General features: G+C 43.5%; 1 protein-coding gene across 3 annotated transcripts in view; it reads right to left on the reverse strand.

Annotated features, from left to right (window-relative positions):
• Positions 1–25,140, reverse strand: part of ARID4B (AT-rich interaction domain 4B) — a 258,458-nt gene that overhangs the window by 88,398 nt on the left and 144,920 nt on the right. For all 3 annotated transcript variants that reach the window (XM_066596005.1, XM_066596006.1, XM_066596004.1), the window contains exons 4-6: positions 20,932–20,997; positions 18,428–18,518; positions 11,799–11,878 (exon numbers count right to left, since the gene is read on the reverse strand). In XM_066596005.1, the coding sequence (XP_066452102.1) occupies positions 11,799–11,878; positions 18,428–18,518; positions 20,932–20,997 (237 nt within the window). The remainder of the gene's footprint in view (positions 1–11,798; positions 11,879–18,427; positions 18,519–20,931; positions 20,998–25,140) is intronic.

Consider the following 25,140-nt stretch of genomic DNA (forward strand, 5'->3'; position numbering starts at 1 on the left):
TGGAATTCTCTGAAGCATTCAAATGTTTACCGGTTCCTTGGAATGAGATCAGGACTCCTTGTTGGTCAGTTTAAAATAGTCCATTTGTTCCTTCTTAAAGCAGTTGTATCACATTTGACTATCAGACCCCCTTTGATGCAGAAAACAGGGGTCCCGTGTATTTCTCTTTTCGTCACGGTGGTCTTGTGTAACCAGCCGCAGTGACATGGAGAATAAATGGTGCAGCGGTTGCACTTTCAATCAATGGGAATGATGGAATTAGCTGAGTACTATCTCCCGCAGTCCCTGTGAGGTGAACAGAGCAGCACTGCGCATGCACGATGCTCTTAGTTTTGGTCCATAAACCAAGGTGTGGTCAGGTTGGACCGCACCTTGGAACTCTATCCGTGAAAAGTATGGAGCTAAAGACAACATCATTATCCACTAACTAGGTTTTATTCTGTAAATTTTTGAACTAGCCAATAGAGATGAGCGAGCACCAAAATGCTCGGGTGCTCGTTACTCGGGACGAACTTTTCGCGATGCTCGAGGGTTCGTTTCGAGTAACGAACCCCATTGAAGTCAATGGGCGACCCGAGCATTTTTGTATATCGCCGATACTCGCTAAGGTTTTCGTTTGTGAAAATCTGGGCAATTCAAGAAAGTGATGGGAACGACACAGCAACAGATAGGGCAGGCGAGGGGCTACATGGTGGGCTGCATCTCAAGTTCCCAGGTCCCACTATTAAGCCACAATAGCGGCAAGAGTGGGCCCCCCCCCGCACTGTCAGCATAAAGATCGTTCTCCTCTGCCATAGCTGTAACAGCTGTGGCAGAGAAGAACGATGTTTGCCCATTGAATTCAATGGAGCCAGCAATACAGCAGGTTCCACTGAAAGCAATGGGCTGCCGGCGATCGCGGGATGAATTGTCGGGAAGGGCTTAAATATATAAGCCCTTCCCTGCAATTCATCCAGAAATGTGTTACAATAAAAATATATACCGGCGTATAAGGCGACGGGGCGTATAAGACGTATTTAAGCCCTTCCCGACAATTCATCCCGCGATCGCCGGCAGCCCATTGCTTTCAGTGGAACCTGCTGTATTGCCGGCTCCATTGAATTCAATGGGCAAACATCGTTCTTCTCTGCCACAGCTGTTACAGCTGTGGCAGAGAAGAATGATTTGTCTTCTATATGTTCTCAATGGGGTCGACGCTGCTGCCACCGGCCCCATTGAGCGCATATAGAGAAGAGAACAGGAATCGCAGATCGCACATAGGTGCGATCTGCGATTTCTATGGCCTAAGAAGGACCGTTGGGGTTCTTGAAGCCTAAAATAACTCCTGACGGTCTCCCTATAGCGGCAGCACTTTCCCTGATTTATGTCAGAAGGCATCTGTGGCGAGCCGCGGGAGGGCAGATTTTAATACTCGGGTGACACCTAATCTCGCCAGCCACTCACTGCAGGGGGGTGGTATAGGGCTTGAACGTTGCAGGGGGAAGTTGTAATGCCTTCCCTGTCTTTCTATTGGCCAGAAAAGCGCGCAAATTTCTCAGGGAAGAAAATGAAAGTAACCCGAACACCGCGTGGTACTCGTTACGAGTAACGAGCATCTCGAACACCCTAATACTCGAACAAGTATCAAGCTCGGACGAGTATGCTCGCTCATCTCTACTGGCCAAGAATCTTCATTGCAAGAAGGAGCTCTGAAGGGTTACTATCTTCCTTGGAGAAGAGTGTTGTGTTTGACGCCTAAGGCCTCATGTCCACGGGATAAGGCCTCATGTCCACGGGCAAAAGAAGAATTAAAATCCGCAGCAAATTTTAACTCTTCTCCTGCCCGCGGATCCGCATCCCATAGGGATGCACTGACCACCAGCGGGTAGATAAATACCCGCGGATGGTCAATAAAAATGATTTTTTTAAAAATGGAGCATGAAAAAATCTGGACCATGCTCCATTTTCGTGCGGGTCTCCTTCTATTGAAGCCTATGGAAGCTGTCCGGATCCGCGGGAGACCAAAATCGGAATTTACTCACCTGCTCCGGATCTTCCCTTCGCCGCGGATTCATCTTCTCTCCGTCGCGGCCGTATCTTTTTTCTTCGGGCCGGCGCATGCGCGGGGCACGCAACCGACGTGCCCTGCGCATCCGCCGTGCCGAAGAAAGAAGATCCGGCCGCGACAGAGGGAAGATGAAGCCGCGGCGAAGGGAAGATCCGGAGCGGGCGAGAGGTGAGTTTATTCTTATTTTCAGTGCTCATGTCCGCGGGGCAGGAGGGACCCGCTACGGATTCTCCATGGAGAATCCGTAGCGGGCCTGATTTTCCCCGTGGACATGAGGCCTAAGTGCGGATCACGCTCTGGATGGCCCCCATTGATCTCTATGGGTGCAGGAGATCCGCTGCGGATATTAAATGTGAATTAAATGGGTGTGGGAGATCCGCTGCGGATTTCAAGGCTGGGAGGTGGAGAGAGTACTAGGAGGTGGGGTCAAGTGGGCAAAACACCTCCAGCGTAAAAATTGCATCCGCGTACATACGCGCATGAAAAAAAAACGCATCCGCATGTCACTCGCATGCAATAAAATACAATTTTAAGCTCATCCGCACTGTATCGGCAGTCCAAATCCGCAGCGGATTTGATTTTCCCCGTGGACATGAGGCCTAAGGCCTCATGTCCACGGGGAAAATCAGGCCCGCTACGGATTCTCCATGGAGAATCCGTAGCGGTTCCCTCCTGCCCCGCGGACATGAGCGCTTAAAATAAGAATAAACTCACCTCTCGCCCGCTCCGGATCTTCCCTTCGCCGCGGCTTCATCTTCCCTCTGTCGCGGCCGGATCTTCTTTCTTCGGCACGGCGGATGCGCAGGGCACGTCGAAAATCAAATCCGCTGCGGATTTGGACTGCGGATACAGTGCGGATGAGCTTAAAATTGTATTTTATTGCATGCGAGTGACATGCGGATGCGTTTTTTTTTCATGCGCGTATGTACGCGGATGCAATTTTTACGCTGGAGGTGTTTTACCCACTTTACCCCACCTCCTAGTACTCTCTCCACCTCCCAGCCTTGAAATCCGCAGTGGATCTCCCGCACCCATTTAATTCACATTTAATATCCGCAGCGGATCTCCTGCACCCATAGAGATCAATGGGGGCCATCCAGAGCGTGATCCGCACTTAGGCCTCATGTCCACGGGGAAAATCAGGCCCGCTACGGATTCTCCATGGAGAATCCGTAGCGGGTCCCTCCTGCCCCGCGGACATGAGCGCTTAAAATAAGAATAAACTCACCTCTCGCCCGCTCCGGATCTTCCCTTCGCCGCGGCGTCATCTTCTCTGCGTCGCGGCTGGATCTTCTTTCTTCGGCCCGGCGGATGCGCAGGGCACGTCGGTGACGTGCCCCGCGCATGCGCTGGCCCAAAGAAAAAAGATCCGGCCGCGACGGAGAGAAGATGGAGCCGCGGCGAAGGGAAGAACCGGAGCAGGTGAGTAAATTCCGATTTTTGTCTTCCATGGATCCGGACGGCTTCCATAGGCTTCAATAGAAGCCCGCGGGAGCCGTCCCCGCGGGAGACCCGCACGAAAATTGAGCATGGTCCAGATTTTTTCATGCTCCATTTTTTCTTAAATCACTTTTATTTACCATCCGAGGGTATTTATCTACCCGCGGATGGTCAATGCATCCCTATGGGATGCGGATCTGCATGTGGGTGATCCGCTGCGGATCTTAAATCATATTTAGCCCGTGGACATGAGGCCTTAATCTCCAGGTTCTGTAAGCTTCAAAGGAAAAGACAGGCAGATAGATCTTTGCTTGTCCAAGGTGAACATCCCCTATTCTAGTGAAGGGGTTACAGGATAATGCGCTGTTGTATATTCATAGTATTTGCCCTCTCGTTTTGTCTGTCTAGTCCTGGACCAGGGATTTGCTTAATGAACTAATGGGCAGTTCTGAAAGCAGAGTCAGGGACTGGAACTATAAGCCATGTATTGGACAGAACAATACCTCTCCAAGTGTCTCCTCACTCACTCGCCTTCTAGGTGCTCTACTTAAGGAGAAACTATATCCTTAATAACCCACATCATAGGCCTTTCACTGGCCAATCCAGAATCCTACTGCACACTGATGAGGAGCAAAAACCTCAACCCAGCTGTTTTTGCATAAATTCTGGCTTGATTTTCAATTCCCAGTCATTTTTTTAAAGACTTTAATGATCATTTCTGCAGTCCTGTCTTGGACATTGATTTTGGGGTTGTTATAGTGAAGCAAATGTATTTAAATGCTAAACAATTCATTGTTTTAAACCCCACTACATTTTCTACATAGCTAAATGTATGGACTCCTGCAAATACGTCTAAAATGAAAACCATTTGGGGTCAGACACTGAATATGGACCATAGGTGTAACCCTTATATTGTAAAGCACATTTAGACAAGAGGATTTAACCCAATTCTTCCTTAGAAAAATAATTTTTATTACTATTTATTTTAAAAGAAAAACTAAATCAATTTTTATTTGATAATTATTGTTCCATTTTCATAATTAAATCATCATCAGTCTTCTCCTTTCCAGTGTTTTACATCTATAAAAATCCTCCTAGCAGATTCTGTAAAAACATTTACACTAAAAAAAGAAAAAGCCTGCAATATCATGGGCAATAAAGCCCTTTAACTTTTCTCCCTCCAAAAACCTGCCACTTCTTCTGTCCTTGGAGTACAGAGCATGACTATCCAGGAATATCACTTGTAAGTCCCGTTCTTCTAATAACCCGCACTGCCTGGTATTTAATATGCACTGCCAGTGATCCATATTAGTGCTTATACTTATAAGCTCTGGCATTTCTTTATACACACTTCTGCTTTTTTAGTACATTAAATAAGACCAATAATATTTGTTAGAATTTGAATAGTATTCATTTTTTTATTAGTAGCAACCATAAGAAACCCTCTTCACATAAAAAACCCACGACCGCTAACCAAACCTGCCCTGCATTTAAATCTTGCACACTGCCCAACAATCTACTATAATTACTATAATTACTCCTTCCGTTTTTTTCTCATAATAAATTACAAGAAACTAAATTTTATATGCTAAATATTGCAGTTATTTGTTGCGTACTCTGCTCTATCGCTGTCCATTTTTACCACTGTAAAGCCTGCTCCTTTTAGACCCATTTTTCCCATTAAATCTTTATTTTATGATGGCTATTATCTTATTACCGATACCGGATTGGTGTGTTATGCCCTTGGGAACTCCTTGACTCACCAATCACGGTAACGGAGAGGCTCAACACATCAACTCACTATGAGTTGGTAAATTATCAGGCCTGGATGGTGTTCCGAATACTTATTACCAAACTTTTCAAGATACCTTATCCCCACACTTGGGCGAGGTCTTCCAGCTAGCAGTTACAGAGCTCTCCTTTCCTAAAGAAAACCAACAAGCCTTAGTAGTTAATCTTTGTAAACCGGGGAAGCAACCAGATGCCCTGCAAACTTTTCAGCCTAAAACATTATTATATAGTGATATCAAAATGTATTCAAAAATATTAGCCTTCAGATTGGCACAGTTTTTTACCATTTTTGATTAAGGAAGATCAAGTTGGATTTGTGAAAGGCCGACAACCATGGGATAACTCTAGCAGGGTCCTAAATCACACACTTTATGTCGAATCTTGAAAGCCACCGCGTTTTCCTTGCTCTTGATTGCAAAACATGCGTTTAATCACAGCTCTAGAAAACACGGGTTTTGGCGGCCTTCTTTTCAATCTATATTGGAGCGAATATTTACCAATGAGGCTTTATAAAAATGATTTTAAAATTTCAAATAGCACCAGGCAGGTTTGTCCTCTGTCCCCGCTGATCTTTTTATTGTTGGTGCAGGCTCTTAGAGAAAATACCTTAATTGAAGGAATAGAGATCGGAGATCTTCCCGTTTAATATCGTTATATGCTGATTATATAATTTTAACGCTAATGGATCCCATAACTGCTCTTAAAAATGCGCTGGAGGTCATATAAGAGTTTGTACAGATATCTTACTACAAAATAAATGTACAGAAATCCCAAATTTTGCCTATGAATATTTAAAATGAAGCTATAAAATATCTGGATATAACTAACATTTTTACATAAAAAACTAACAGTACAATTTTGAACCCATGCTAAAGGTATTGCAGAAAGATTTCTAAAGATTATCTGAATTTGAGATACCATGGATGGGAAGCATAGCCACCTTTAAAATGCTTTAACTGCCAAAATTACTGAATCTTTTTTGTACTCTCCCTATAGAACTACCACAGCAATTTTTTAAAGACATTAATAGGACCCTACCTCAATATGTCTTGGCGCAACATAAAGCTTTGGTGGCCAGCAGCATACTTACTAAGGATAGCTGGGTGGGAGGTCTAGGCCTCACAAACATTTAAGACCATTATTTAGCGACACTTGTCTCCCAAACAGAACATGGTGGAAGCCTAAGATCCAAAAACATTGGGTCCATATTGAACATTATCTAGCTTCTCCTACCTTGACCAAAACTTTACTTATAGCTCCTTTATGGCATTTGCCTTTACCATTTCACCTCTCTCTGATGACTTAAATATCTATACCCCTTAACGTGGGCAACACCCACCTGCAACAGCTCCGATAAGCTGCGCTGCTTATCAGAGCTAATCACACATTAAATGGTGCTGTCAATTCACACAGCAGCATTTCAATCGTAATTGTCCCCGCAATGAGATCGCGGGTTGCCATACAGGTGTCATGTCAGCCGGTTGCCTTCTGAAAGGTCCCAAGGCTGTCATAGGAGAATTCCTATCGAACATCATAGATAGAATGCTTGTTAGATCACGGTATAATGTAATGCTATGGCATTACATCATACTGCAGGAGCGATCAAAGCAGCGAAAGTTCTTATCTTGTCTTGAGGACTAAAAAAAAATTTTTACTAAATTATAAAAAAAAAAATCAAATGTAACAAAAGTTTAAAAAAAACCTTTTGCCATATCTATAAAAAAAAGAATCTCAATAATAAAACAAATATACATATTTGGTATCGCTGCATCAGTAAAAGTCCAATCTATCAAAATAATGCATTATTTACCCCGCACGGTCAACGCAGCCCAAAAAAAAGTGACAGAATTGGTCTTTTTTGGTCACCCCTGTCTCCAAGAAAAAAATGTAATAAAAAGCGATCACAAAGTCATATGTACTCCAGAATGCTATCAAGGGAAACTACAGGATGTCCTGCACAAAATGAGCCCTCGCACAGCTATGTCGATGAAAAAATAAAAAAGCCATAGAAGCAAGACGGACTCAAAGATGGCAGAATTTAGTTTTTTTTCTATTTCACTCCACTTAAATTTTTTTTTAAGTTTTTCAGTACATTAAATAGGACCATTGAAAAATACAACTCGTCCCGCTAAAATCAAGCCCTCCCACATTTACGTCAATGAATAAATAAAGTTATGATTTTTTAAAAAAGGGGGAAGAAAAAACGAAAATGGGGAAAAAAAGGGGCCTTAAGGGGTTGTAGACATGGAAAAAATTCCATGATTTGATGAAGCCCCAAAGCTCTTTCCCGAAGTAATACATTATTTTAGACTTACATACCATATTTGAATATTTGAAGGTGGAAAGCGTCAAAACTATTGATGGAGGAATCTCTTGTTCCATTTGAACAACAAAGATCTCAATACCATTTGGTCCCAGGAGACCCTTACAAATATTTAGAAATCCAATATTTCTTACATACACATAAACCTCTATTATTCTGGAGCAATTTAAATATACAGTTACTCCCCGACTTGCGAACAGGTTCCGTTCCGGGAGCCCGTTCGCAAGTCCGTTTTGTTCGCAAGTCGAACAAGTAGTAGTATGGAGCGGGATCGCGGGTGGATCCCGCTCCATACAACGTCGGGTGCAGGCTGTTCTTACAGCGGGCACCCGGCGGCAGCAGTTCCGACGAGCCGCGCCGCTTGTCGGAACTGTTAACACTTTAAATACCGCTCTGACAGCGGTATTTAGAGTGTTAACAGTTCTGACGAGCGGCGCGGCTCGTCGGAACTGCTGCCGCCGGGTGCCCGCTGTAAGAAACAGCCTGCACCCGACGTTCAGGGGGCCCGTACAGCGTCCCACGATGAGATCACGGGACGCTGTGTGGTTGCTAGGCAGCCGGGGACCTCCTGAAAGGCCCCAGGGCTGCCTATGCAGAGTGCCTATCAAGTGCACGGCTTGCTAGGCGCTCTGCATAGACAGCCCTGGGGCCTTTCAGAAGGCCCCCGGCTGCCCAGCAACCGCGATGTGACCGGACAGGCTTCCATCAGGCTTGATAGAAGCCTCTCCGGTCCCTGCACAGCATGATGTAATGCCATAGCATTACATCATACTGTGCAGAACAGATTGTTCGCAACTAGCGAAATTCGCAAGTCGGGGACTATCTGTAGTTAAAATATTCTCTAACTGAATCGAAGGCGAAAAGCATATAATTATATATATATATACATACATACACACATACATACATACATACATACATGCACACACACATATACACACACACACATGCTTTAACCCTTTGATTCGTTTAGAGAATATTTTAAATATATGTATATAATATATCTCACACACCCACACACACACAAATGCATGCACACACGCACACATGCCAGTTTCAAAAAACCATATCCACCAAGAGAATGGGAGAAACCGTTAGGCCAAAAATTCTTCAAAAAGCTTAAATGTATCCCAATTGTTCTGCTGATTGTTAGAGGAATTGTGTCAACAAGAGATCACTGCTACATATATTGTGGAAATGCTGTTTTTTCCAACAGCACTGCGATTCCGTGTTTCTGTTACGGTATCGCAGTACTTCTTCATTAGCTTTGATGTATATTGGTTTCCATTAAATTGTACCAAAGTTTCAAATTCTGAGATACAAAGTGTTGGCATTATCTAATTTAGTTATACTGAAACATTGGAAAAGTATTGACATCCCTAGAAGAAGCCGTCACTTTGATCAACCAGACATACGTGTATGAAAAAATGCTTGCATGTAACACATCTACACTCTCAAAATTTTAGCATATATGAAGAGCATAGATGTCTTGCAGTCAGTGCACATTTGGATGACTATTATAGTCAGGGATCAAATTCAGGACCTCCTGTACTCCAGTCGTCAGCTCTCCCTGCTGAGCCATCAAGCCGTCTGGACAGCTCCACTGCATAACCTTGTTCTTGTCCCAAGCTCCTGCCCCTGGTTCTCAATTGGATCCTCCCTATCCCTTAATTGGGCTTCCTATAAAAGCCTGGCCATTCCTTCAGTTCTGTACTATTTTATTGTGCCTCACAGCCATAGTTAAGCTCCACTACCTGTCTGCTCCTCTGCAACCGAACTGAGACCTACTGTTACCGACCTCTGGGATTCCTCCTGACAACTTTACCTGCTTCCTCCCTTGTACTGCGAACTGAGACCTACTGTTACTGACCACTGGCTCTCTCCTGACAACGTTTCCTGCTTTCTCCCTTGCACTGCAAACTGAGATCTACTGTTACTGACCCCTTGCTCTCTCATGACTACATTGCCTGCTTGCTCCATAGTACTGCGAACTGAAGTTGAATTGCCATAAGCAAAATTAACTCTTTGGTATTAATTCTAAATAAAATATAAACCTTTATTATACTGTAGATGGATAAACACCTATATTTAAAAACCCAGTCTGCTAAGGTCAGTCTATCAACATGATAGTATCAAGTCTGCTGCTATATAATATAATAGTTTGGTGGCCAATCCTATATTCTTAGTACAGATAAACTTTCTGACTGACTGTCAGAGACTGATATCTAAAAACAAGCTGTATAACTCCTAATAGTGAAGCTCCAACATGTTTCGCTGTCTAAACAGCATAATCAGGGAGACAAGGTGTTAGCTATAGTGAGCCGGGCTCTCACAGACAGAACTTATAAAGTAGAGGGGCAGACCAAATGAGATGACAACCTATCCAGATAAGAGAAGTAATTGAGCCTATCATTGTGAAGCAATGCAGAGAGGGCGGATGATTGACAGTGATCTCCTCCATACACATGACAGGAGGCTAAGTCCAATGGGAAACGCATGCTTGCACATGTGCTGTCCTATTGGAATGGCTTCGAAAGATAGGTGCTAAAAAGACTAACACCACACATAAAAAGGGACTTGGAAAAAAATCAGTCCCAAATGTTCTAAAGATGGTGCACATGCCTATAGACTTGAAAATGGCAAAATTACAGAGTGGACATGTACTGATTCCCACATTTAGAAAGTAGGCATACCTTACTATAAGTGCAATAAACTTAAAATGTTTAAAGGAATCTATAAAAGTCAATAAAGGCCAATTTCATCTTGTGTGGGTAGGGACTTGGAAGAAAAATGCAGGTGGACTAGAAAAAAATGGGTGGTGAATAAGACAAACACCACACATAACAAAGGACTTAGAAAAATTCAGTCTCAATTATTCTAAAAGTAGTGCGTATGCCTATAGACTTAAAAATGACAGAATTGCAGAGTGGACATGTACGGATTTCCACATTTAGAAAATAGGTATCCCCTACTGTAGAGCGATAAACAAAGTATATAATGGAGCCTATAGCAGCCAATAAAAAACAATCAAATCTTGTGTAAGTAGAGACGTGTGTAAGTAGGTGCTAGAAAAACAAACATCACATATAAAAGGGGACATAGGCCGCCTGCAGACGGGCGGAAATTCCGCGGCGGGATTTCCTGCAGAATTTCCACCCCTGGACGCCTGCATAGGATTGCATTACAGCACGCAATCCTATGCAGACAGGCGCGGTTCGTCTGTGCGAAATCATGAGCAGCAAACAAACCACGGCATGCCCCGCACAGAAACATCACTCACCGGCCGCTGGCTCCACACATGAAAGAGCCGGAGCCGCAGGAGCGAGTAAGTCCGCGGTGCTCTCTGCAGGCGCTCGGGTCGGGTCCCGCTGTGAGAATTCTCGCAGCCGGATCCGACCCGGCCGTCTACAGGCGGCCTTAGAGAGAATATTCTAAAATTGGTGTGCATACCTATAGACTTAAAAATGGCAGAGTTGCAGAGTGGACAGAAAGCAGGCGGTGTATAATGAAGCCTATAAGAGCCGATAAGGACCAATTCCACCCTGTGTAAGTGGGATAGTCTTGGAAGAATGGATACTGAAATATTTTTTTAAATCTAGGTGTTTGTCCATCTACGTTATAATAAAGGTTTATATTTTATTTAGAATTAATACCAAAGGGTTAATTTTGCTTATGGCAATTCAAATTTAGTGTCTTTAAACCCAGATTATTTCTAGGCATTCAGTACTATTTGTACTGCGAACTGTGATCACCTGTTACCGATTCCTGGCTCTCCTCTGTCTACACTCTTGGTCTGCACGGGCTACAATACTAGAGGCTCCAACCAAGAACCAGACTGGTTACAGCTATATTCTTCTACCTCTGTAGACTCTTGTGCTGGTTGATACATACATGAAACTCTGTATGTAATTCCCTTTTGTTTCACCCAATACTAGTTAATTACCCAATTATCTTAATTGTTATATCAAATAGTTATTTTTTTTAGGCAACCTTATTAATGTACAATACAAGTTATATGACTGTTGGAATGTTATAATTATATTATGATTTCGTACCTGATAGCTTGTTATCAGGCATGTTTCACTCTATTTTCTTATGAAATGAAAAATCCAAATAAATGTTACTGAAACAAAAAAAAAATTCCCAAAACTTCACATACAATAAGAACAGTCTTTGGATAAATAATGTTATACTTACTTCACTCTCTGCAAAATGCCTCTCTCCCTTTAAGCAAAGTGAAGATCTTCTTAAAGTTTTTTCATCACCATCATCAAACACTATTGGTTAAAAATAATATTACATGATTAATTGAGGCTGATTGTACGTCTTCCTCACGCGTCTTTATATAAAAAATGGCTAATTTTTATGCTTAATTAATATATATTGAGAAATTTTCAACAACGTTTGTCAACAAAATGCAGTAAGAAGTGTAAAAAAAAAACATTTAACATATGGGGAATGCCACATGGACATTTACATGGTGAGACGGTGCACATAGTTAACTCCAGTTATACAGCTCCTGCCCTTACTTGTGCCTGATATAACAAGTTCCAAGTATTGCTTGGATCATTCTATCTGCTTTATACAAGCATAGAGAAAGGAAAAAGAAAAACAGAAGAAAAAGAGAGAAAAGGAAAATGAGAGGGAAGAGGGTGAAGAAGAAGGAAAGAAGCTGGGAGTGAAGAGGGGAAGAATTACAGAAGTACCACCAGCGTGAAAGTCTATGGCCACCATCATGTTGTGTAGAGCACAGAGGTTCTACCGCACCAGATCGTGAGAGTTCAGAATTTCCTCAAAATCTTTCCAAGCATACAAAGCGATACAAACGCATCTAAACATTCTTGCCCTTCGGCTATTACGGTAGTTCTTCCATCTGCATTATGTAGTGAAATGTTGTGAGCTATTTGCACTATGAAGTTGCTAACTGTGACCTCAAATGCTTAGGAAATACCACTCTCATGGCTGCAAGAATATATCGTAGCAACCTTTTCTTAATTGTTGACAGCAAACTGACAGGACATAAAAGCAATATAATTTGAGGTCTTTTTGGTACTTGTGTCCCAAAGAAAGCACAGACCACCACCAAAATCTGCTCCCAGAATGCCTTAATCCTGACACGTATGAAACACCATTTTTGTAAAAAAACAAAATAATCATTTCACTTCTTTGTCACATAAATAAAATCAACTTATTGCCACGACAGCCTTGTCCAGAAAATTGCAGTGTTCTATTAAAAGTATTCAGCCATTAAACTGTTGATTTAACCCCTCAGTGACGAAGCCTGTTTTCGCCTTATTGACGGAGCCAAATTTTGGAAATCTGACATGTGTCACTTTAGCATAGAATAACTCCGTAAAGATTTTGAATATCCAAGTGATTCTTACATTGTTTTTTCATCACATATCGTACAACAGTTTTTTTCCAGCAATTTAGAGAAAAAAACAAAATTTCATATTTTTGCAAATATGTCATTTTAAAGTCATATTTTTTTTCTAAAGTGCATATACCCCCCAAAATGGTTGGGAAAGGTCTGCGTATGAAGATCCCATCGGGAGACATTGCCAGAGGCCTTAGGTAAGTAAATTCACCTCCCCTCAGGGATTGGATCCATGACAGGAGGTGAAATTTTACCTTTTTTTTACTTTTACATGATCGTCGTTATTCATTGGATAGCGGCGATAACATGACCAGGGACCACATACCGCAGCCCCCCATGAAATCCCTAGGCTCTCGGCTATGTTTGGTAGCCAGGAGCAGGGAGATTTTAAATTACCCGGGCAATCCGTGGCCTTTTGCGTATGTGTCTGCACAGAAGCCTAGGCAAGGTCCGCGGATAAATCCGGAGGCCTTAGGTACGTAATTTCATCCTCCCCCATGGATGTGATACAAAAAGGGAGATGAAACGTAAGCTTTTTAAACTTTTTTTTTTACTTTAAATGATCAGTGTTATCCATGGGATAACAGCGATTACGTCACCAGGAACCGAATACAGCGGTCCCCGGGGACATGGCTGCACATGGTAAGCAGGAGCAGAGGGATTTTAAATTTCCCGGGGCGCGAGCCCCTCTGTACACCTTTAGTAGCGGGGAACCAGGCGATTTCAAATGTCCTGTGCTGATCTTCTCTTCTGCCCCGCCATTTTTCATTGGCATGCACGCGCAGAAAACGCCGGAGGGTCAGTTCTGGACAAGTTCATTGGGGGACATCACGGAGGATGGGGGTGAGTAGTTTCAGACCCCCTCGTGAAGGCGATCCATGAGGGGAGCTGAAACTAACTTTTTATCCACTAAATAGCGCTGATCACATGGGCTACCTCCGGGAACCAACAGCATGGAGCTGTCACGTCCCACGGGGCTTTAATTCTGAGAGGATGTAAATTTTTAAATCCTCTAGGATTAAAGCCCACTTAGCTAGGATATAAAACCACTATTGTTTCCACCATAGGTGATGACGATACACTCAGTAAATCACTTGACACCCAGAACTCTGGAGCCTGCCAGTTTAACTGTATCTCAGGAACGGTTCACAGTACTTCACACTGTACATAAACCGGTACACAAAATAAACTCTGACTGTCTGGTCACTTACTAAACAGTGTCTTTGTCCTTCACTACTTGGCCTAGTGCCTCTAAACATATATCACCAACAGCATATTCAAAATCCATTACCAGCACTCTGGCGGTAATCCAGAGGGAGTCTTTTCCACACAGTCTAGGTACACATCTGTCCTACCAGGGAGCCTCCACCTGACTAACGGCGAGGCACACCTTTTTTTTTACCAAACACCCTCAGATAAAACTTAATCAGTAAAGGCCCCCTTTTCTCTACAGGATTGCCTGTCATGGAGCCCTCTAGTGGTTCTATCCAGTACTACTTTACCACATATTTTCCCCCTCCTTCCTCGAGAAAAGTCGTAAGCATTGTCACTTAAACAAACCCTCCAGAGTCAAAGTTTCTGCACTGGAACCACCTAACTTTTTTGGACTGAGGGGGCTTTCTATCCTCAACTGCATAACCTGCACTACTTGAACCACTTGCTTCCTTCTTCGCGGACTAGTGCTGCCATTTCTTACTTTCACGAGGACCGGTACATCTTCTATATTCTTCTGCCTTTCTCTCTTTCCTTCAGATGGCAGCATACACAACTTTGAAACTTCTACTTCAGTAACTATTTCAAATTCAAACACATCTCCTGTAGCATAGGCCATTTGTATTCCACCAGTCTCTTCCATCAGTTCCTTCATGTCACCTGTCAAAGTGCTAACGACCACTTGTCTGTGAGTGTGTTACATGCTCCGTCCCTGATCACATGACGGTGACATCATCGTAGGTCCTACACTTCATTAAGAACCTGCAGAGCCGCATAGCAGCTGTGTGTTGACAGGAACTGTGATGATGTCACCATCATGTGATCAGTCACCGACTCTTAGCTCCGCCCTGATCGCATGACGGTGATGTCATCACAGATCCTAAACCAGCAGAGGTCGATGAACAATGTATGTAGCAGAGCCCTGTGTGATGTGTGTGACACACACATGTAGCACAGCCGTGTATGGTGTATGTAACAAGCGTATGTAACAGAGCCGTATGTGCTGTGTGTCACACGCATGTAGTAGAGCCGTGTGTGCTGTGTTTCACACGCATGTAGCAGAGCCGCGTGTGCTGTGTGCCATGCTCATGTAGCAGAGCAGTGTGTGCTGTGTGTCACACGAATGTAGCAGAGCCATGTGTGCTGTGTGTCACACGCATGCAGCAAAGCCGAGTGTGCTGTGTGTCACGCGCATATAGCAGGCTGCGTGTGCTGTGTGTCACGCGCATGTAGCAGAGCCATGTGTGCTGTGTTTCACGCGCATGTAGCAGAGCCATGTGTGCTGTGTCACGCGCATGTAGCAGAGCCGTGTGTGCTGTGTGTCACGCGCATGTAGCAGAGCCGTGTGTGCTGTGTGTCACGCGCATGTAGCAGAGCCGTGTGTGCTGTGTGTCACGCGCATGTAGCAGAGTCGTGTGTGCTGTGTGTCACGCGCATGTAGCAGAGCCGTGTGCGCTGTGTGTCACGCGCATGTAGCAGAGCCGTGTGTGCTGTGTGTCACGCGCATGTAGCAGAGCCGTGTGTGCTGTGTGTGATGTGCATGTAGCAGAGCCATGTGTGCTGTGTGTGACATGCATGTTGTAGAGCCGTGTGTGCTGTGTGTCACACGCATGTAGCAGAGCCATGTGAGCTGTGTTTCACGCGCATGTAGCAGAGCCATGTGTGCTGTGTGTCACGCGCATGTAGCAGAGCCGTGTGTGCTGTGTGTCACGCGCATGTAGCAGAGCCGTGTGTGCTGTGTGTCACGCGCATGTAGCAGAGCCGTGTGCGCTGTGTGTCACGCGCATGTAGCAGAGCCGTGTGCGCTGTGTGTCACGCGCATGTAGCAGAGCCGTGTGCGCTGTGTGTCACGCGCATGTAGCAGAGCCGTGTGTGCTGTGTGTCACGCGCATGTAGCAGAGCCGTGTGTGCTGTGTGTGACGTGCATATAGCAGAGCCATGTGTGCTGTGTGTGACATGCATGTAGTAGAGCCGTGTGTGCTGTGTGTCACACGCATGTAGTAGAGCCGTGTGTGCTGTGTTTCACACGCATGTAGCAGAGCCGCGTGTGCTGTGTGCCATGCTCATGTAGCAGAGCAGTGTGTGCTGTGTGTCACACGAATGTAGCAGAGCCATGTGTGCTGTGTGTCACACGCATGCAGCAAAGCCGAGTGTGCTGTGTGTCACGCGCATATAGCAGGCTGCGTGTGCTGTGTGTCACGCGCATGTAGCAGAGCCATGTGTGCTGTGTTTCACGCGCATGTAGCAGAGCCGTGTGTGCTGTGTGTCACGCGCATGTAGCAGAGCCGTGTGTGCTGTGTGTCACGCGCATGTAGCAGAGCCGTGTGTGCTGTGTGTCACGCGCATTTAGCAGAGCCGTGTGTGCTGTGTGTCACGCGCATGTAGCAGAGCCGTGTGTGCTGTGTGTCACGCGCATGTAGCAGAGCCGTGTGTGCTGTGTGTCACGCGCACGTAGCAGAGCCGTGTGTGCTGTGTGTCACGCGCACGTAGCAGAGCCGTGTGTGCTGTGTGTCACGCGCATGTAGAGGAGCCGTGTATGCTGTGTGTGACGTGCATGTAGCAGAGCCATGTGTGCTGTGTGTGACATGCATGTAGCAGACTCGTGTGTGCTGTGTGTGATGGACATGTAGCAGAGCAGTGTGTGCTGTGTGTCACGTGCATGTAGCAAAGCTGTGATTGTCTGTGATGGGGCAATAAAGTTTTTTTTGTATTTAGCACCCCTGCATGCTGCCAGAGCTTCTTCTTTACTTTGTGGATTTCCTAGGGAGTGTGGGTTTGGACTCCCTTTTCTGCTCTGGCTGTTGCTTTCCCAGCCCGACCCTAAGTGGGTACTCTACTGGTGCTGCTGGCATAATCCTTTTCTTTGCTTGTTTAATCATCATCACTAGTCACATCACTAGCATGTTCTAGGCCGAGGGACCACACTCAAATGAACAGTGCCTTAAACTTCAATGGTCACTTTCATCTCCATCTTCACTTGGAGCAATTTACCTTCCAAGAGTTACACCCAGTATCTCCTTTTGCCTTTTCTTCTCACTCTCAGGGGTTTCCTCTCGGGGTTTCAACAGCAAGATGTTCTCTTTATAATCTTGTCAACATGCAACAGCTTGCTCTTAAAGAATCTTTATTAGGACAGCAACACATTTTTCAGCATGGCGCACATCATAGACTTCAATGTCTGTACTTACTGTGCTAATTTCCTTTTTCCTCTCTGGTCTGGAACTAACCTGACATGGTTGGTCTAACTCAGTCTTAAAACTTTCTAGCTGCTGCTGAAGCCCAAGTTTCAGTATCTCTAACTTGTCAAGAAATTCTTCTTTCCCTTCCCCATGTTGATCTAAATCTTCAACATGATTCAGGGACATCATACTTTTCTCTGTCCGCCCCCCTGTACCTGTAGGAGTGCTATGGTATTACTTCATTGTCCCATGCACTATCTGCTGTATTAACTGTATCAAAGGCAGGACAATGAAAATTACCATTCTTAGTATACTCCAGTACCTCATACATTTTCATTATACCATAGCAGACATTTGGTTGCTACCTGTATATGCTGTGGTTGGCATAGGAGACCGAATCAGGCTTCTGATGAAGTGCTGTCAAAAGACAGTGCTGAAGAATAAAGCCCCTTAACGGCTGCCATTAAAAGACGTATGGGCTGTCGTTAAGGGGTTAAGTCTGTGTCTCTGCAGTTTAATACCAACTCTTGCCAACCAGCAACAATTATTCATTACATACTCCATCTACTAGGAGGTTAACGAGGAGGTTATCCAAGGTTGCTTTCACTTCATTTGCAAACTCATCAAGTCCTGCAATACGAGGACTACTCGTATAATCCCTACTTTGCTCATTTTCCAGCTGACCTCATTCATCTCGCACACCTTTCTCTCACTACGGGCTTGTTCACACATACTGTACATAAGGGCATTTCGGCTGTGCAAATATGCCGACTGAAATGCACTTATGCTCATGTATTTACCTCGCTCTGGCTTCTTTTTGTGTGCACAGAAGCATTGCGTGTTCACGCACACAAAAAAAACACACACAAAATCACATTGCGTATATGCTCAGTGAATATGAGCCCTCTAGTGGTTCTCTCTGGTACTGCTTTACTAAAATATTATAACCCAATATGATAGTAGTTTACAGCCGGCACTTCACAAAGTAATGGCTTAAATGCATTGGATTATATTCATATTATATTCTAAGAGATCAACTAAATCTCTACACAACTCACCGACGGTGTACCAGCTTGCATCAGTTAACTTATTGATAACAGCTTCCTGATAAGTTCCATCTGGACTTTTGATTTCTACCACAGCTCCAATCTGTTGCAAAAAAACCCCCCAAACAATGTTAAACCTTTAAATTGAAATTTAATAATTAATAGAAGTAGATATAAGGGTGGTTTAACATCTGTGTCAGGATCTTCGGCTGGAGATTCCGTTACAGATGCAGCTGAAAATACCAGAAGAAAAAGCGTTGCATGCAGCACATTTAATTTTCTTTCCTCTAAAAGCCAGGCAGCTGGGCGGAAAGCGAACAGACCCCATTATAGTCACTGGGGTCCATCTGGCACTGCTTACTTCCGTCCAGAGATGGAACCATTCAGCAGCGGGGATTCCGCTTTTCTGCTCCCCAAATGGAGCAGAAAAGCCAAATCCGCAGCGCAGATGTGAAACCACCCTAAAATAGGAAACCCATACTCAAAAAATAACTACAACAGTAGTTCTTATTTTAGTAAGTGTTACAGCAAATACAGGCAGATTCTGACTGGGGCAAGAGTAAAGCAGATTTATTGATACGTGAATTGAGATATAACAGCCAGAATGATATGAAAAGATAGAAGAACTCTTCAAGTTTTTAAAACATCTTACAAATTCAATGTGCCAATACCACAGAACCAAGACGACACATCTCCAAAACCAATGCAGTGGAATCGATAACAGATGATGTGCTGGAATGTGCCAACTTGACGTCTGACTTGATATTGCCCCTATCAAATATCTGTAAAGAGCATTAAAAACTTAGAGTTTCTTTAGCTTTTCATGTTTTCACTGCCTGTTGTTTATTACTTTATGCATGAATGAATCAGCTTTACTATTACATCATTCTTTTTGAATTACTCGGTATATTAAGCCAAAGGTACCTTTACACAGGGCGATTACTACTGGAAACAGCGAATTCGGGCAATAGTCATCCAGTGTACAAGCAGTCACAGACAGCGCACTGAGCGAGAAATTGATCATTGGTCATAGATGCTTGGTTTTTAGCTCACCTAAAAACCAAACAACTGTCAGCCCACATAAAAAGGAAACGCTCAACCTCTGAGCGACTGCCTGTTTACTGTGAACGGAGGTGGGTAGCCAAAGCGATCTCCAGCATGCTTCGCCTCCATTCACTGAACGACTATTCCTCCTACAGAAAAGAACAGAAGCAATAATCGTGTAAAAGAGACCTTAAGACTGGATGTCAGAAAGGTACAGTGTGTAAACAATGCACCGCCATGAATGGAGGGCAGGGGCTGTTTGCTAATCTTCAACATGGGTTTCTACCAGGAGTGATACATGTTGTTAGAGGTTCCTTCAAAAAAAGGAATATAAACATACAGCTTTAAAAGGTGCCCACACCTTCAACAGCTGTCAGCTAAACAATCATTTGGCAGGTAGCTGTTTCCCCAGACCCCCCATACACATGAATTTTCAGCTAAGTCAAATGTTCATGTGCTTAGGGAGGCAGGCAGGCCACAAACATACGACTCTAGCACCAAAGTAAAAATTCAACATTCCTGATCCTTCTTTACACCAACATTATCTGAACGATTCTTATACACGTTAAAGAGTCGTCCAACACCACCATTAGTGGCACCTTAAGGTGCCATACACCCTCAACAACTATTGGCTGAAGGATTGTTAAGTCAACAGCTTTTTCCCTTTCCAGCCAAGCATTGGTATGTTTAGGGCGGGTAAGCCAAGACCAGACAGTTCTTGTGCTGGCTTATTTCCCAGGGAACAAAAGAATGGCATTCAAACTCAACATCCCCGATACCATCTGTCAGAGAAAATCTGGGCCTATTTGAGAGTCGTCCATCCCCGTCGTTATCGATGGGTTCAGACAGATAAACGTTAACGCGTATGGGGGCCCTTAAGTACTTCCGCTGACCCAAGACTATTAATGCTTCAAAGACTCCTGTGACACAATAAAAAACAAGTGAAAAAAAAGGGGGAGCACCCTTATTTTATGAGGGCTTCAGAAAGTTCACATCACACTATGGAGAGGGGCATGAAGGCAATTGAGAAATGTATGCCAACAGGGGCTAGTAGCAACTTCCTTTTAAGAAAAAAATTTGGCAGAGTTGTGAAATGAACCTGTAACTAGGGAATTACTTAATATCTTGGTACAACTCCTTTAATTTAAGCTTTGGAATATGTGTATCTTTCTCACTTTTCAAACAGCTACTGCATAAAGTAAAATATCTATAACCGTTATATAGATGAAGTGTTAGAGCAGGGGTCTCCAACTCCAGTCCTCAGGGACCACCAACAGGTCATGTTTACAGGATATCCTATGGTAAGAACACCTGTGGCAATGTCTGAAGCACTGACAATTACATCACCTGTGCAATACTGAGGAAATCCTGAAAACATGACCTGTTGGCGGTCCCTGAGGACTGGAGTTGGGGAACACTGTGTTAGAGGGTAAGCTTCATGAAAGGTAAGACATTTGAAGATGAATAATTACCTTCAAGGGACCTTTAACATGATCGTCCTGCACTTCTACAGTTGTGGCATCCCGTCGAAAAGTTACCTAAGTAATATCAATTCAATACTGAATAAAATGACAGTTTCATTACAACAGCAGTATAAATGATAAATGGGAAACAGATTTATAGATGGTTTAAAGGGAACCTGTTACCAAGTTCATGGTGTTCGAACCACGGGCAGCAAAAACTCGGGGCAGATATGCTTATTGCCCCTTTGTATGTTTTTTTAATGAAATACTGCTATGTTTAGGAAAGGAAAACATAGTCAGAAGTTTGATTTGAGAAGGAGGCTCCGTGTCCCAGAGGTGGACCACGGTGGCCTCTCTCCGACCACATCATGAAGAGTGATAGCTCTCTCTCTATACACGAGATGGAAGAAAGTCATTAGGCTACATGCCGTGGGCGGGGAGAGGCCGGCGCAGCCGCCTCAGTGACTTGCAGTTCCATTTCTGTGTCAAATTTCAAAGTATGTTTTTTCCTGAATTGCCTCTGTGTTTCAGAATTAAACATACATAAAGGCAGTAAGCAAAACTGCCCTGGGTTCGTGCTGACTGTGAAATCAAACTTTGAGATGGAGTCCCTTTAAAAAACATATCCTATGGTATTACAATACCATTGTCTCTAAAGGGGTAAAAATATCTGTCCTAGATTCCTATTAAGTCCTTGGGGACATTGCAATTTTACACTTTCGTTTTCCCTCCCTGCTTTTAAAAAATCATAGCTCTTATTTTTCTGTCAACACACTGATATTTTTAGAGATGGGTTACAGAATCATAGAATGGTAGAGTTGGAAGGGACCTCCAAAGTCAATCGGGTCCAAACCCCTGCTCAGTGCAGGATCACTAAATCATCATAGACAGATATTTGTCCAGCCTTTGTTTGAGCACTTCCATTGAAGGAGAACTCCCCACCTCCTGTTGTAACCTGTTCCACTCATTGATCACCCTCCCTGTCAGAAAGTTTTTTCTAATATCTAATTTGTGTCTCTTCAATTTCAGTTTCATCCCACTGCTTCTAGTCTTTCTTTGTGCAAATGAGAATAGGGGTGATCCCTCTGCACTGTGACAGCCCTTCAGATATTTGTAGACAGCTATTAAGGCTGTCTGTCCATGGGTGTTGCGGTACAGCCCGGGAGCCTGCAGACGCATCTCTGTGGTCAGCCTATTTGACAGATAGGCTGACCGTGGATAATCGCGGCAATTCGCAGCATGCTGCGATTTGCAGCCCGCGAGTGGGGAATCACTATGATTCTTCGCTCGTAGACAGGGGGCTGCGCTTTCCATAGCAACGCCAGACTGTTGCCACGGGGAACGCAATGCAAAAGCGCCCGTGGGCAGGCAGCCTAAGTCTCCTCTCAGCCTTCTTTTTTTGCATTCCCAGATCCTTTAACCGTTCATCATAGGACATGATTTGCAGACCGCTCACCATCCTGGTAACTCTTCTCTGAACTTGCTCCAGTTTGCTAATGTCTTTTTTAAAGTGGAGTGCCCAGAACTGGACACAGTATTTTAGATAATGTCTGACTAAGGAAGAGTAGAGGGTGATAATTATCTCACGTGATCTAGACTCTATGCTTCTCTTAATACATCCCAGAAGTGTTTGCGCCTTTTTGGCTGCTGCACCACATTGTTTACTCATGTTCCGTCTCTAAACTATTAGTATACCGAAGTCTTTTTCCCATGTGCTGCTGCTTAGCCCAATTCCTCCCATCCTGTATGTGCTTTTTTCATTTTTCTTGCCCAGATGTAGGACTTTGCATTTCTCCTTGTTAAATACCATTCTGTTAGTTGCCGCCCACTGTTCAAGCATTTCAATGAGCCTAGGACAGAGCCTTGTGGTACCTGACTTGATACATTCTTCCACTTGGATGTGCAGCCATTTATGAGCACTCTTTGAGTACGATCACTCAGCCTTGTCAATCCCATATGTGGACATTTTTTCAATAAGTATGGTATAAGATACTTTGTCAAATGCTTTACTAAAGTCAAGATATACTATATCCACCCCATTTCCCTGATCAACGCAGTTGTATTTCTTAGCAATACCATTTTAAAATTTCTTAGTGGGAGTGTTTCTACACGTTGAGGTAGAAAATACGATAGCCTTACTCAGTGGTGCAATGCAATTACGGAGATACAAAGTTTATGTAGTTTTTTTCTTTTTTTCGTTGTACTTATGTCTGTGTCACCATATTCTAACACCTATAATTTTTTTCATTCTTCCATTGATGGGGCTGTGTGAAGCCTTATTTTTTGCAAAGCAATTTATACTTTCTATTGGTACCAATTTAGGGTGTATACGACTTATTTGATCATTTTTCATTAAAAATATTTGTGTATACGAGGTGAGCAAAAAAGCTAAATTTTGGTTTTGCATATTTTTTTTCCGATAGCATTCACCATAAAGGATAAATAATGCATCATACTTTTGTGGATGCAGCGATACGAAAATATGTTTATTTTTATTATTGTTTTTACATTAAAATTGAAAAAAAGTGTTTTTCATTTTTGCAATAAATTTTAAAAAATCTTTAACTTATGAGGGTGAATCAAAAAGTAATGCCTCCTTGTCTGTAACTTTATTCAAATGACTGAACAGCTATGAACGATGTTATATAGTTTCCTTTTACATGGGATGAATGTTAGGCACTAAAGCACCCAACAGCTGTCCCACAGATGATCCCTCCTGGGTTTTCACACAGCAGCGTTCATCACTCAGTGACTGTAGGCCATCGATCGTTCCAGACCACCTGCCTCCATTGAAAATAAAAATAAAGAGGCAGTCGTTCATAGGTGAACGACTGCCTATTTACACAGGCAGATACAGGTGCAAGCCAGAGATGATTTTATGGTCTGCATGAAAAATCCAAATCAGTGATTTATCATTGATCAGTGTTTGCTGTATGCGTTTACACTGCACAATTATCATGCAATGTAAAGGGTGGTTTGCACAATAAGCATGCCGTATAGAAGAGGCTGTAGTCTAGAATCATAGAATGGTTGAGTTGGAAGGGCCCTCCAGAGTCATTGGATCCAACTGCCTGCTCAGTGCAGGATCACTAAATCATCCCAGACAGATATTTGTCCAGCCTCTGAAGACTTCCATTGAAGGAGAACTCACCACCTCCTGTGGCAACCTGTTCCACTCATTGATCCACCTCACTGTCTAATATCTAATCCGTGTCTCCTCCCTTTCAGTTTCATCCCACTGCTTATCGTTTTTCTTTGTGCAGATGAGAATAGGGCTGACCCCTCTTTCACTGTGACAGCCCTTCAGATATTTGTAGACAGCTATTAAGTCTCCTCTCAGCCTTCTTTTTTTTGCATTCCCAGATCCTTTAACCGTTCATCATAGGACATGATTTGCAGACCGCTCACCATCCTGGTAGCTCATCTCTGAACTTGCTCCAGTTTGCTGATGTCTTTTCTACATTGAGGTGCCCAGAACTGTCAGTCCCATATTTGTCCATTTTTTTCAATAAGGATGGTGTGAGATACTTTGTCAAATAACTTACTGAAGTCAAGATTTACTATATTCACTGCATTGACCTGATCAACCAAGTCGGTGATTCTGTTATAGAAGAAAATTAGATTAGTCTGGCACGAATTGTTTGTTACAAACCCATGCTGGCTCTGGATAATTACCGCATGCTCATCCAATTACTTGCATATATGCTGTTTAATAATGTGCTCAAAGATCTTTCCCGGTACAGAAGTCAGACTCACAGGCCGGTAGTTTCCGGAATTCACATTCTTTTCTTTTTTGGCGATAGGGACAACATTTGACCTTCTCCAATCTTCTGGGACTTCTCCTGTTCTCCAGGAATTTTGACAGATTACAGCAAGTGGTTCAGCAATTACATCTACTGCTTCCTTTAGTATCTGTGGATGTAATTCATCTGGACCTGGAAATCTCTCTGTCTATAGATAGCCTGCATTCTTATGTTCCCCCAATAGCACAAGGAAGATCAGTTGATGCTACATTTACTTTCTGAGAGAAAACAGATACAAAATAGAAATTTAAATGTTCGGCCTTCTCAACATCATTTTTAACCATTTCACCATTTCCTCCTGTAAACATCCCCCAAATCCTTTTTTATTGCTTTCGGCCTCAGTTGCAAGCCTCAATTTATTATTTGCTTTAGCTTTTCTGACACTTGCTCTGCTGTTTCTGCAGACAGCATTATA

Source organism: Eleutherodactylus coqui, chromosome 3, assembly GCF_035609145.1.
Source record: "Eleutherodactylus coqui strain aEleCoq1 chromosome 3, aEleCoq1.hap1, whole genome shotgun sequence".
NCBI classification, from domain to species: Eukaryota; Metazoa; Chordata; class Amphibia; order Anura; family Eleutherodactylidae; genus Eleutherodactylus; species Eleutherodactylus coqui.